Source organism: Coturnix japonica, chromosome 3 (genome assembly GCF_054131305.1).
Source record: "Coturnix japonica strain WE chromosome 3, WE-NBRP24, whole genome shotgun sequence".
Classification (NCBI taxonomy): domain Eukaryota; kingdom Metazoa; phylum Chordata; class Aves; order Galliformes; family Phasianidae; genus Coturnix; species Coturnix japonica.
The window spans coordinates 46,411,452-46,424,358 of NC_140665.1; the positions used below are offsets into that span (position 1 = coordinate 46,411,452).

The 12,907-nt window shown below is 38.1% G+C and overlaps 1 protein-coding gene across 2 annotated transcripts in view; it reads left to right on the forward strand.

Moving 5' to 3' along the window:
* Window positions 1-12,100, forward strand: part of PPP1R14C (protein phosphatase 1 regulatory inhibitor subunit 14C) — a 50,628-nt gene extending 38,528 nt beyond the window's left edge. For both annotated transcript variants that reach the window (XM_015858173.3, XM_085543476.1), the window contains exons 2-4: window positions 162-245; window positions 1,650-1,682; window positions 10,776-12,100. In XM_015858173.3, coding sequence (XP_015713659.1) covers window positions 162-245; window positions 1,650-1,682; window positions 10,776-10,850 — 192 coding nt within the window. In that variant the 3' untranslated portion in view covers window positions 10,851-12,100. The remainder of the gene's footprint in view (window positions 1-161; window positions 246-1,649; window positions 1,683-10,775) is intronic.
* The last annotated feature ends 807 nt before the right edge of the window (window positions 12,101-12,907 follow it).

The following is a 12,907-nucleotide window of genomic DNA, read 5'->3' on the forward strand; positions in this document are numbered from 1 at the left end:
GAGAGGCCTGTAAGTGAAGCCCGTGAGAGAGTCACCATCCATTACTGATTTTCTTCTTGTCTGTCTCTAGGCAGATTGAGTTCTGTGTGCTATCTTTAATCTGCTTTTTAGGTTAGTTAAAGTCTACTTTTATGAACTAAATGGGAGTTCTGTCTTTTCAGGAAGAAGAGATGCCAGATGTAGAAATTGACATTGATGACCTTCTTGATGCAGCCAATGAAGAAGAGAGAGCTCTCAAATTACAGGTGATATTATTTTCTACTTTTAAATCCAAATGTGCCTAAATTAATGCATCTGGATTTGTATCTGACCAAATCCACTGTAAGCACAGAATTAGAACAGAGAGGTTCCTACTTCAGAGTTTAGCATAATCTGCTGGACTGTGTGAAGGTAATCAAAATCTTTTAGGATAAGAAATTTCTGGAAGGTAGGTGATAGCAGAAAAAGACTGAAGTTCAAAGAATCCAGAAATATAGGGAGATATTTTAAGACAGATTAGAAAGCCCTATTTTTTTCTCCTTTTTAAAGAAAATAAATATGTAAAGAATATGAAAACTGTATGGCTGTGAGTCACTTGTGATGACCAGATAGTTTCTCTGATTCACTGAAGCAGCAGAAATGTGCACTGGTGCTTACACAGACTGGAAATTCTGCCTTGTCCTTAAGATAGTGGAAGATTTGTTTCTCTAATTATACCAGCTAGAAATTTGAACACATCAAGTTCTCATGGAGTAACCCTTCTAAAAGTGCAACAGAATGACATAATGATCAGCAAAAGGAATTAGTGGGGTAATTCAGAACATATCTGCTGAATTTGTACAAGAAAAAGAAAATGAATGAATGGAAGAATGAGGAGACAAAGGAAAGGAAACATAATTGTCCTGATATATATATATATATATATATATATATATATATATATATATATATATACACACATGTATATATATGTGTGAATATATATATATATATATATATATATATATATATTTCAGCTAAGGTAGGAAAACCGTGTAAGGTTTTCCATTTGTAAGATTTTTTCAGATGCACTAAAGAAAAGAAACTTGTCCCTAAGCACTTCAGCTCGTTTCTAGATCACTAATTTGATGCTTAGGTAGCATATCTCTGGTAGCAGTGGCTATCAGCATGCCTTTCTCAGTGCCCACTGCCCAACCACAGAAACTCATCTCTCCAAGCTGTTTACTCAGCATTCATAAATAGCATTGCTGTTTCTGCTTAAACTAGCTGCTTGCAGCTGCCCTGCCCTGGAGTGCCTGATCTTGCTAATGTCTATATTTCTGCATTGCAAATACAGTGGTGCTCTCACATAAAGCTGCTTTCACATTTGTGTCACTGGAATAAATATTCTTAGATTCTCATCTCCTCACTTGTCTTTGAGGGAGGGATTTTGTTGTTTCCGGCTTGGAGGAAGCAGCCATCATTTTTCTCCAGCTGCAAATCATTTTGGCCTACCAAAGGAGTAAAGCTGACTTGATGTGTTTGGTAGCATCTTCATCGAGTGGTTCCTGGTTCTTGTTCCCTTGCTCTATTTCTTTTTCCCCACTCCCTTGTGAGATTTCCTACTGTATATTTATTTATGTTCATTGTTTCTCTTCATTGAAATTGTTGTTTTCATGTTTTGCTTCTAGGAAACTCTTGTAGATTGCTACAAACCAACAGAGGTAAAAATACTTTTCTTAAATACTATTTCACAATGTGGTTATGCTCAAGTTAAACTAACTTTATTTATTTCATTTATTTTAAAGTTAACATAGGAATGCTAACGGCAAGCTGATGGGCTTGGGGCTTTGTTTGGTGAGAAAGTTTAACTATGTCATTTGACTATAGTAGGAATGAACTGTGCTCTGTGACTGAACTGCTGATCATACCAGCAGAAGTATACCATTGTTGTCTTCTGCAACAGCATGGTTGAATTTACTGACACTTAGAACTGTCATGGTACAAGAGAACTAGACACAATTTACTACACATGGTCAAAAAACCCTCAAAACATTTTCCATGAATTTCAGCTTGAGAGATGGACTGTGTGCTCTTCAAGGTGAAGTCATGTAATTTTAATGTTGGTAGTAAATCTGGGAACTGTAATGCAGATACATACCTCAGCTAGTTCATTCTTTGAGTAGATTTCAGTAATGGTGGGACAACCTGAACTAGCAAGTTATAGTTTGAAGTGTTCAACTGTCAACTTGAGTATCTATTTGCAGAGCCAACATAGCCTACTTCCTATCTGTTAATACACGTTTGGTAGGAAGAGTAAATATTTTAACAAAATGACCTGTGCCAAATGTGGAGTATTTAATAGAGTGGGTGGTTTAAAGGATCTCTCAAGTCAGTTACCTCTCAGTTGTGCATGACTGGAAGCTGGGTTTTTGGTTTTTGAAACATGGCTGCGTATGGTTCCTTTTTACTATGATGAGCAGCGCTGTAATATCAGTAGTCGTAGCCACTTAAACTACTGGGCCGTACAGACAGTCATACTGTCAGGAAGAACCACTGTTACAGTTACAGATACACTTTCCAGCTCTCTGGATGCTTTCTTTGGAAACTTTTCATTATTATTGACCCCTGTGGCATGATGGAAAAGTTGTCTACAAGTTGCTGGTAATAAAGAACTTTTTGACAGTAGAGGGAGCTGACCCAGAAAGACTCACCAGGTGAAATACATACAACTTGTTCTGTGCTGTTCCAGCTCTGAAGTTTGACACTTAGTGCAAGGACAAATTTCAGAGTTCTCATAAGGATATGTGACAGATACCAGTGAGTTTTCCACTGGAAAACTTGTTTCTAAAACTGCAGTATTTGTGCAGAGCAGGTAAATTAAGTTGGTGTGGCACGTCAGGTGAAAAAACAACCTGAACATGTATATCATTGTTAAACTGCCCTCAGCTCTCTGCGATGAGGGTGGAATATTAATGCTGCAGTTTTTGACTTGGCTCTCTCATCCTCTCTTGGCAGAATGGAGACAGCTCCTTTACCTGGCAAAGTACCCATATTTTTTGACAGTCTCTTGAGATAATCCAGTCTATGACGATAGTTGCTAAAATGGAAGTTGTTTCTCAGGACTGTTTTTACAACAGCAGCTTTTCTTCTTCATCTGTAGCATTATGAGCCCAGTAACACCACATGACTGTTAACTTAGGCTGTTTTAAAATTGTAATTCTTAACCTGTCATTGGTGAACGATGAAAAGCCTTTAAGTAGGCTTTAATTTGCTTTGTGAGAGTCCATAAAGATGCCTTTTCTAGAAAATCTGCATTCATTTCCTATTTCCAGACTGTGGAAAACTATTGAGGTAGTTGATTTTTGAAAGGCTTTCTAGAAAGTTTGTGGAGAAAAAAATATGAGCTGATAGAATTTCTCTTGACCACTCAAATACAGTTCATTGAGTGCACCAGATGCTTTTTCAGCAATAGTTTTACCATCTGAAAAAGGCTGTAATCACTTTCTGGTTAAAAAATTATGTAATATGAGGTCTCTGCTATTCAGAACACAAGGAAAAATCCAACAGACCACCTGTAATAAATAAAGAAATAAATCATACTTTACACCACTTTTGTTTTGTTTTATCCAATGAAAGTAAAGGTTAAAGAATGGTTGAAGAGTTTATGCATATATTCACAGGGACATGATTTAGCTGAGGGTTGTTAGGGTAGTGTGGTTAGGTCATGGTTGGACTCTATGATCTTTAAGGTCTTTTCCAACCAGAATGATTCTATGATTCTGGATTGATTTTTTTCATCAGAAGAAATGGAATTATCCAGGTCACTTGAAAGGGGGCAGGAACTTTGAATCTCCGTTCTCAGTCTCTGTAATAGAATCGTAAAATCCTTAGATTTGGAAGGGACCCTTAAAGACCATCTAGTCCAACTCCCCTGCAATGAACACGGACACCTCCAGATTGATTATGTTGTCCAGAGCCCCGTCCAGCCAGGATTTGAATGTCTCTGTGGGTATGTGTCATTCACCGCCTCTCCAAGCAGTCTGCTTCAGTGCCTCAGCACCCTCACTGTAAAAGGCTTTTTCTTTATATCCAACCTAAATCTACCCATAAATTGGCGAAAGATAGTATCTGACACTAACTTAGGAGGAACTGCTCTGAAACCTTCTGAAGCAAGCAGTATGGGGACATATCTGCATCTGTTAAACCACATCAAGGATCTATAGCAACACTGTTGAATGTGGACTAAATTTTTTAAATCTTTCTGGAGGTAGCAGTTATTGCTGTTGTGTTAATTTGTATGAGAATATGCTTGATGTGGGAGCCTTCTTGTAAACAGTGGTTTAATTTACTCAAACAAGGCAAACACATTAATTGGGAAGGTGCGTGCAGTTAGTATGATTTTTTTTTGGATACTGTTTGTTTTACGTTAGCGATCCTTACATCAAAAATTTGATCTGCTAATCAAGGTTGATATGCCTTGTTACTGATGTGTTATTCACTGTTAGAAATCAGCTGTGTACAATGTGCCAAAAGGTAAAAATAATGTCTGGGCATCATTTTCCAACTTGGCTGTTTCTTCAAATGTAATAATATTAAAAAAAAAACAACAAACCAAACCAATAAAAAGCAACCAAAACCACACACACAAAGAAAAATAGCAGTGAAGAGATGCATTTATTGACTACTATGTTCTAAGGAATACATTTTTATTGGTGTTGGTCACTGCAGCATGTGACTCATATTTATACTCACATGTTTTGTTTGTGCCGAAATCTCCTTGCTCCATGTAGCTAAGTTACACTTGCTGAAGAGAAGTGCTAAAATGTTCTTCTGAGAAGCCTGCCCTAAGGAATAGGCTTAAGGTCCTCCAACGGAGACAGTGCTTTGACATATGACAATAGTCTTCCCATCATGCAAAATTAAACATTGCTTTCTCCATTTCCCTTTCTTAACTTCTGGTACTATCGTATCTAGTTCCAAGGTGGTACAAATCATGTAGTTTAAGCTATGTAAGCTAAGGCTTGTTATGAGAGCAGTTCTTCTATTGGCACTGCTATAGGATATGCTTTGTGCAAAATCAGTGTCATAAGATGTTGTATGTGAACAGTTGTGGCTGAAAAAGAGCTGCGAGCAGCAGCATCCTTTGCAATTGTCCATGTGGCCAGGGCAGATAGCACTTCTCTGTGCCACGCACTGCCTGGGGAGCGTCCCACCCCAAACCTTTTCCAAGTGGCTGTCTCGGTTCTGTGCAATAGAGGGTCTTAATATAGGTCACAGGGAGTTCTGAGTTTCACATTAGCAGTGAATAATGTAACAAAGAAAGTATGATCTGTGGCTTTGATTATAAGGTTTTGATATTTGACAGTATTCAGAATAGGAAGACTGTTGTGGGTGTGAAATAAATGAAGTATAATTTGAAGGAGGCTGGCTAAATCGCAAGATCACCTATTTAGACTCTGCTCTGGAGATAGTCTGAAGGATTTGTCACAGATGTGAATTAAAGCTTCTGCAGGTGGAACTGTCAAAGTGATTTGAGGAAAGTTGTGACTTGTGAACTTTTATGAAAGAGAAATTGAATGAACAAGCAATTTGTGCATAATGACTCTGAAAGGTGTGGTTGAACTATATAATGTCTTTTAACAGAACCTAGTTAAGTAAGTTCTGGGTTTGTTTTTTTTTTTTCTTTTTTTTTTCTTTCTTTCTTTCTTTCTTTTTTTTTTTTTTTAATTTAATTTTTTCCTCTTTCAAAGGAATATATAAAACTTAGCGCAAATGGTTTAGAGATATCTTCCACTCAGGCAGGCAGGATTAAATCTACCAGACCACCTTCTTAGTATAAATCTTCACTCAGTGCAAAATGAGAGAAAAAGTAAATGAAATAGCATGATAAAGTTATTTTGTTGAGAACTTTGTAATAGTAGCAGTTTTTGATGTGATTTTCAAGTATGGTCCAAGCACTTTTTTTTTTTTAAACATATTTAAGTATGTCTTTAGATAATGTATGCATTTAGTATACAGACATGGATAGAAAACTCTTTTGAAATGGTATTTCTCAACTTTTGAAAGATATCTGTCTTTTGGTCCTGCTGTGTTATGAATTATTTTGTACTTATGTTACTGGTTTCTGTCTGTTTTTAATGTAATTGTGGGGCAGCAATACAGAGGATACCCATTCTAAGCAACAGTAAAGATGTGTCCTGAAGCCTTAGTGCAGTATTCTACCTTGCACCTAGGACAGCTTAGAAGCTCAGTCATGGCAGCTCAGCTGATGGGTGGTAAATTAAGTCACTGTAACTATCCTACATGTCCATATTACTTGATAGCAGATAAATAAATCATTTTGTAAAGAGAAAATGTTAAGAAACACATATTTAAAACAAGACAGACAGAGGCATTTTGAAGAAAATATGGTTTCTAGTTGATCCTTTTAGACTCATGGAATGGTTTGGGTTGAAACGGGCCTTAAATTTCATCTAGTTTAACCACTTTGAATTCAGTGAACTAAAGTGGCTTACGGGCCTGCTGAGATCTGCCCTAACTCGGAATGACAGTGTTGGAGATAATTAAACTTGTATGTTGTTGTTTCTGCAAGTACTCATGAACATACCTTACAAATACTCATCACAGTATTTTAAAAATGATGGAGTAACAGGAGTATATATCTTAACCACAGCTAAGTGTTGTGGTATTTAGTCAGTGCCTTCTACAGGGCTAACCGAGAAGCTGAACTGCTGTGTACTCCTCTGGGCACTGATAGTGTTGTGGCCTCTCTGGCACCCTTAGGATTGTGCAGGGAGGCTGCAGAGGTGCTGCACCAATTCTTGCTATCAGAAGACAGCTTCTGGCCCCATTTCCCTGAAACATCTAGGACTCATCAGTTCCCTTCTTCATGTGCAGTCATCTTAAGGCTTGAGCCTGTGGGAAAGGGAAGGTGTTTGGAAATAAGGTTCCCTCTTCTTCTTTTTCCTCCCCCATTCAGATGGTATTTTCAAGTTTCCTCGTCACATAGTTATGTAGAGCACTCTCCAGGCTGGATTTACTTTTTGCATTCAACTGATCAGGCTCTTTCTCTGGGAGACAGCCTCAGGCAAACAATTGAGAAAATCTTGATTTTTGACTTGGCTGTAGGGAAGGAAAGCTGTGGAGTAAAGATGACTGAGGATTCATTTCATGCTCTGGTGAAGCAGAAGCATGAGACACCTTTCATTTTGGCTTAAGACTTAGTCCTATTACATGTGTTCTGTTTGTGGAAGAGAAAACTGGAGAGAAAAAGTCTAATTAGTGTCTAGAATTAATTGGATGACTTGAACAGGAAGCTGAGAATTCATTGCCTGTCAAATGACCTCATTAAAACAGTGATTCGCACCTCCAAAGCAGAGAGGTGAAGTGATCTCCTCCCCTTTGCTGAATTATCATTTCACCTTTGTTTGCCTTCTTAATTTTTTTTTTTTTTTTTATTCTGCATTAGATGAATGTTTTTGTTCAACTAGATGCCTTTGATTCTATGGAAAGCATTAGAGAAAGGAGAAGGCAACTGCCTAAGGCTGACAATTAATGAGTTCAAGTGAACTATAGATTTCTTCTCTGTCCAGCTCTCATTTGAATTTGACTTTAGAATTAGAAAGATGTGTATTCTGGAAACAGCAATTTTGTATTATAAATTAGCAAGACTTTGTGCTTGTGACAAAGCTGTATCTACAGGTGATCTCCTTGAAGAAAATCAGATAGAAAGAATTTAAACTAGGGTAATACACTTTTTTTTTTTTTTTCCTCCTTTTTTTTTTTTTTCTCCCCATTAACAAATGACCAAACTGTTGGTACTAGATTTTTCTTCCATTACAAGTACAGATATGCCCTCCGTGCTTCTGGCTGCAGTCCTCAAAGGAATAATTTGTAATTTCTTGAATCTTTAACTGAGTTATTTTTAAGTGTTTTCCAACTATGAGAATTAAATAAGTATTAGTAAGTAGATAATTCAACCTGTGTTGCAGAACTACTTTTTACTTATCTTGCTACATGATTAGCTTTCAATTCACGATGCTAAACATCAGCCCAACTCCTAGAAGGGATTTCACAAAAGTGCTTCATGTAAAATGACTTTTTGTGTACGAGGTTGAGATGGATGTGGATATTAAGCCTTCTATTAAGCTTCAACTCTAATGTCCGCAAGGAATAAAACAGCAATTTTTGAGTGATGTTTAAAGAAAATAAATGGGTATTACTGTGCATCATAAAGCTGAGTCAGTTAACTGTAAAGTGAAGGCTTATTAAAATGCTGCAAAGCTGCCTTTTATGCCTCCAAGAGGGAAAGTGTGCATCTGCTCTAGAATGCTGCCTTACCTTGATGAAGTGCTGCAAAACGCAAAAGGCACAGGCACTGGAGAACAAATGTACAAAAGCACAGTGCTTGCTCAGTGCAGGCATCAATGCAAAATGATACTTTAGAGCTAATCATAAACATACTGAACTGGTACTCTGGCTTGACACCTATGGGATTGCGCTACTGTACTGCTGCATTGTGTGAAATGCTTGCTGTGTACAAAATGTTCTTGTTGGGTTTTACTTAGTTCAAGAAAAATAACTCCAGAGGGATAAGCTTTTGTAATCATTTTATGTTCTTCTTTAAGTGAATATGGTTTCTTTCCCCTTTCAGAAAACAAACCGAAAAAGAAAACAAAACCCCTTAATTTATCTCCCAACTGATTAGGTTACCTCAACTCAGTTTGGTTTATTTTGATGCTGTGTTGGTGGTACTGAGGAGTTTCTAGGTGCCCTTAAGATAGAAAACTTGAATCAAATATGTTATCTTGCAGAAGAAGTGCTTGGGGGTGCTGCCAAAATAACGTGAGGTTTGCTGTAGCATTGTACTGAGGAACAGCTGATCCCCGGACTGCATTTCATATCCAAGGGAAACTTATTCCAGATTCTTCTGAGCTGGGAGTAAATGGATGAAGGAATGAAAAAGGTGCCTTTCAAAAAGGTCGTTCCCAAACAGCTATAGTCAGAATAATGCCTGTAGATTTCCCTGTCTGCTCTGCAGATGCCATCCCATCCAATCTGGCCTTGAACTCCTCCAGGGATGGGGAATTCACAGCTTCTCTGGGCAGCCTTTGTCAGTACCTCACTGCCCTCTGAGTGAAGATCTTCTTCCTTCAAACAGCAGCATGCCTTGTTAGTTTTGCGTTGGTTAAAGGCTTGTAGGATGATGAAACAGTAACACAGGATCAATGCACAGTGCAGTAAGTGCTGTGGATTTTGCCTTTCTCCTTTTTTTGACTTCTCAGTGATTAAGTGCTGTATTCTGACAGATCTGAGTGGATATTGTTGCAGTGACCTGTGCATATCTGGAAAAAATACAGCTTCTAAGGGATAGAGAGGGAGAACTGGGATCTTAACAATGCATTTTTCCAATCATCCCTTTAAGCTATATGCCTATTTGTATGGGATGTGCACTGTTGATATACACAAGTGTTTCATGTACTGGTATTGATCTAGCTGGCTTGTGAGTACCACACTATGATACATAATGTTCCTGGTGAGCTTTTATGGCCCACACTGAGATAGGTGTTGCTTTGCATTTGCTGTTTATACTTGAAACCACAGCTGGTGTGGGAACTTAAGCAGTGATAAAACTGTTTATGCAGTACAATATCAGCGTGCAAGAAAAAAACTTGCCCCTCTCAAGTCAAAATACCCATTTACAGAGACTTTTTGTATGCACACTTCAGCACCCGCATAATGTATGTTTTAGTGTGACTCTGGAAAGGTACTGTGGTGACCTTGCTCACTGGCATGTTTAGCCTCAAGCACTTGGCTAGGAAGTCATGCTTTTTTGTCCTTTCACATCAAGTGAACTGACTAAATCCATAATTACATTCCATGTTCATAGCTAAACGATTTCTAGATAAGAACCTTTTTGTGAGTGTATGCATAGTACCATGGATAAACATTGTTCTCCCAGTGTGACAGTAAGGGGTGATTTAGCTTTTAGCATGCCTGCAGTTATTATCTGAAATTCTTTCGGTGTATAATAGTGCAATTCTTTAAGCTTTTGCTCTTTCACAATTTATTTTTAAAAAAGGAAACCCACTGAAGCTGAGGAAGTTCTCAGTGTGAACAAAGAGCAGGCACATTAATGTCTTTTGTTTTGGAATAACGTTGCACATTAATGTCTTTTGTTTTGGAATAACGTTGATCACTGAGCTCTACCACAAGTATCACCCAGTGTTTCACCCAGAACAAACCAGTGGTGCTTCCTCTGGCCTCTGCATAGCCTCAGACTGGAACCAGTTGGTGTGGGACTGAGCAGTGGTGAATCTAGTCAGAGGGTGAGCCAGCTTGGAATGTAACAGGCCAACAGGAGAACAGCTGAGTTTTCATCCAGACTAGCTCTCTTTTCCAGCTGAATGAGCAGCCAGACAAAATGCTTGTGCCAGGCTGGAAAATGGTGAGACAAACACCTCTTTTGTTTGCTTTCTGTGCAGGCTGAAACTGTGACATTCTCTTTTGGCTGTTTGCATGGTATCCCATAGTAGATTTTACCTCATTCAACAGTTGGTAGAAGGCCCTATGTAATAAATGGCTGGGAGATGACTAGCAACTAAAGCAGCACAGTCTCACAGAAGAAAAATCAGTAATTCACACTTTCAAGAGTATGCATATAAGATTCCTGGATATCAGGCTAAAGAAATTCCAGCTTAGCAGTAAAAGCTTAAAGTAAAATGTACAGTTTGCTTTGAATTTTTTTAAAACTCAAAATCATGGTATTATGGGATCATAAAGATTACTCATATTTTCTAATCTTTTCTTCCTAGGAATTTATCAAAGAGCTGCTAACTCGGATAAGAGGAATGAGAAAACTCAGTCCCCCTCAAAAGAAGAGTATATAAATAACTCGAAGTAGTAGCACTCTGTAAAAGACATGGCAAGGGAAATGGGACTTCGAATACAAGACCTTTATTAAAATACTTGTCTTTCTCCACAACTTTTATGATTTCATTCAGGTTTGACTCAAGGAATTTCTTTTGTGTGTTTTAAGGGTTCTTTTTTAAGTGTCAATTTTTATTTTTATTTTTTAATCAAGAATATCAACATTTTGGATGCTGCTCAACTTTCACTTGAGGATTACAGAAGCAAGTGAAGAATCCAAGAGTTAGTGATGAAAGGCAGCAAGCCTACGTGGTAAACCGGAAGATCTTGTACATTTACAGAGCTAGGAGACTTCTCCTTGTGACTAGTTGGATAATGTTTTTTAAGTTGGTTGTACATTTAACTCATGGATGTCAAATTTCTTGTGCTTGTCTGTACATAAATTATAAAGTGGGTTGTGAATACTGTTTCACATGGATGGAAGGAAAAGTTTGTTACAGTAAATTATTTAAATGGTGGTTATTGCAAATATGCTACCAGAAGGTACCAATTTAGATTACTAAAATGAGTGCTGCCATTTTTCTAAGTACCCTTAAAGTAGCCCGGTGAAAAAATTTCATCATATCTTCTTATTTAGACTGCAGCATATGAGAATTGGGAATTTTAAGGGCTTAATTTGTAGACTTAAAGTTGTTATTTTAACTTTGATGCTTTGCCAGATCATTTCCTCTCCACCTCATGGTGTCTTGGAACTGTGCAAACCTATGCTGAAAAAGGGCCTGCAGTCATATCTAGAGAAATGTCCATCACCACTTAAAAGCTGCTTCACAGTGGAGGAAAAAGGCAATGCTGCCAAAATAACTTTAAAGCACTGTCTTGCATTTAGTGATGTGGTCTTAATCAAGATTCTTCTCCTATTCAAGTAGGCAAAGATTATTATAGTCTTTTTATGGCTCTACCCTGAGACTTGGGAGAGTTTATAATGTGGATCTCTTGTAAAAGCGAGAACAGAAGAGAGATTTCCTGCTCCCTCCTGGAAAATATCCTATCTGAAATGTTCGATAAGCTACCATATGCTGGTAGGTGACACTAGTCAGGCATTTTATATCAAGGGTGCTCTGAACATATTTTATTTTTCAAAAGAAGTACATGTTTGTGAATTTTATGTATACTGGCAAGCTTTTTTAATGTATTTAATTTTGTAATGTTTACCAATGATTTTATTTACCAGATATTTACTCAAATAAATGGAACAACTTGTGACTTGTTACATGTACACTTTACTGTTGCTGAATAGGTTGGTAAATGGACTTTCTTACCAGAACGAGAAGCCTGGCAGGTGGTGAGTACATGGGAACCCAGCTGCATAGATCCCAGCTGGCTTAGAGTGTACAACAAAAGGCTCAGCTCAGTATCACTTAGCCAAATTTCTGTAACCTGGTGGACAGCCTCGCTTCTGAAAGTCTACAGCTGGGGCATGCATTCCCTGTGCCTTGAAGAATTAGAAAGAAGAGAAATCATGGAAATACTTTCAGATAAGTACTGCTGCTTCCTTTTTGCCTTCCCCCAGGGGTCAGATGAGGAGGGCTCACCAGTGGGTGATACTCAGTTCTCTACTGTAGGTCTGGCAGCAGGGCTGTCTGCCTTTCTTGCCCTCTGTATCTCTCTAAATTTGCCTTAGGGAATTTTAGCAGCCCTGAGAAAAGACTTGGTTGTTTTGCCTTGCAGCAAGTCAAGTTTATGTCTTGTACCTTGGTGATGCTGCAGTTCAGTCCTGGTTTCTATAGGAGACTTTTAACTTTTTTTTTTTTTTAATGGAATGTGAAATGAGCTCTGGGAATATCAGGAGGGGGGGTTGTGATTTCTGCTGTTTTTATGTTGCTGTTTTTCACAATTGCTGTCAGTGTTATCAATGGTATGTCTTCAGAAAGAGGCCCATGTAAATGAACTCTCTTATCACAAGGAGATTCTCTCATTGGTCTGTACTCCTTGTGGAGGATCTGAGGCAGCTACAGCTGCCTATATATTGCAGGTGATGTTTAGAAACAACCTCCCGTCAGAACAGAAAGGTTAGGGT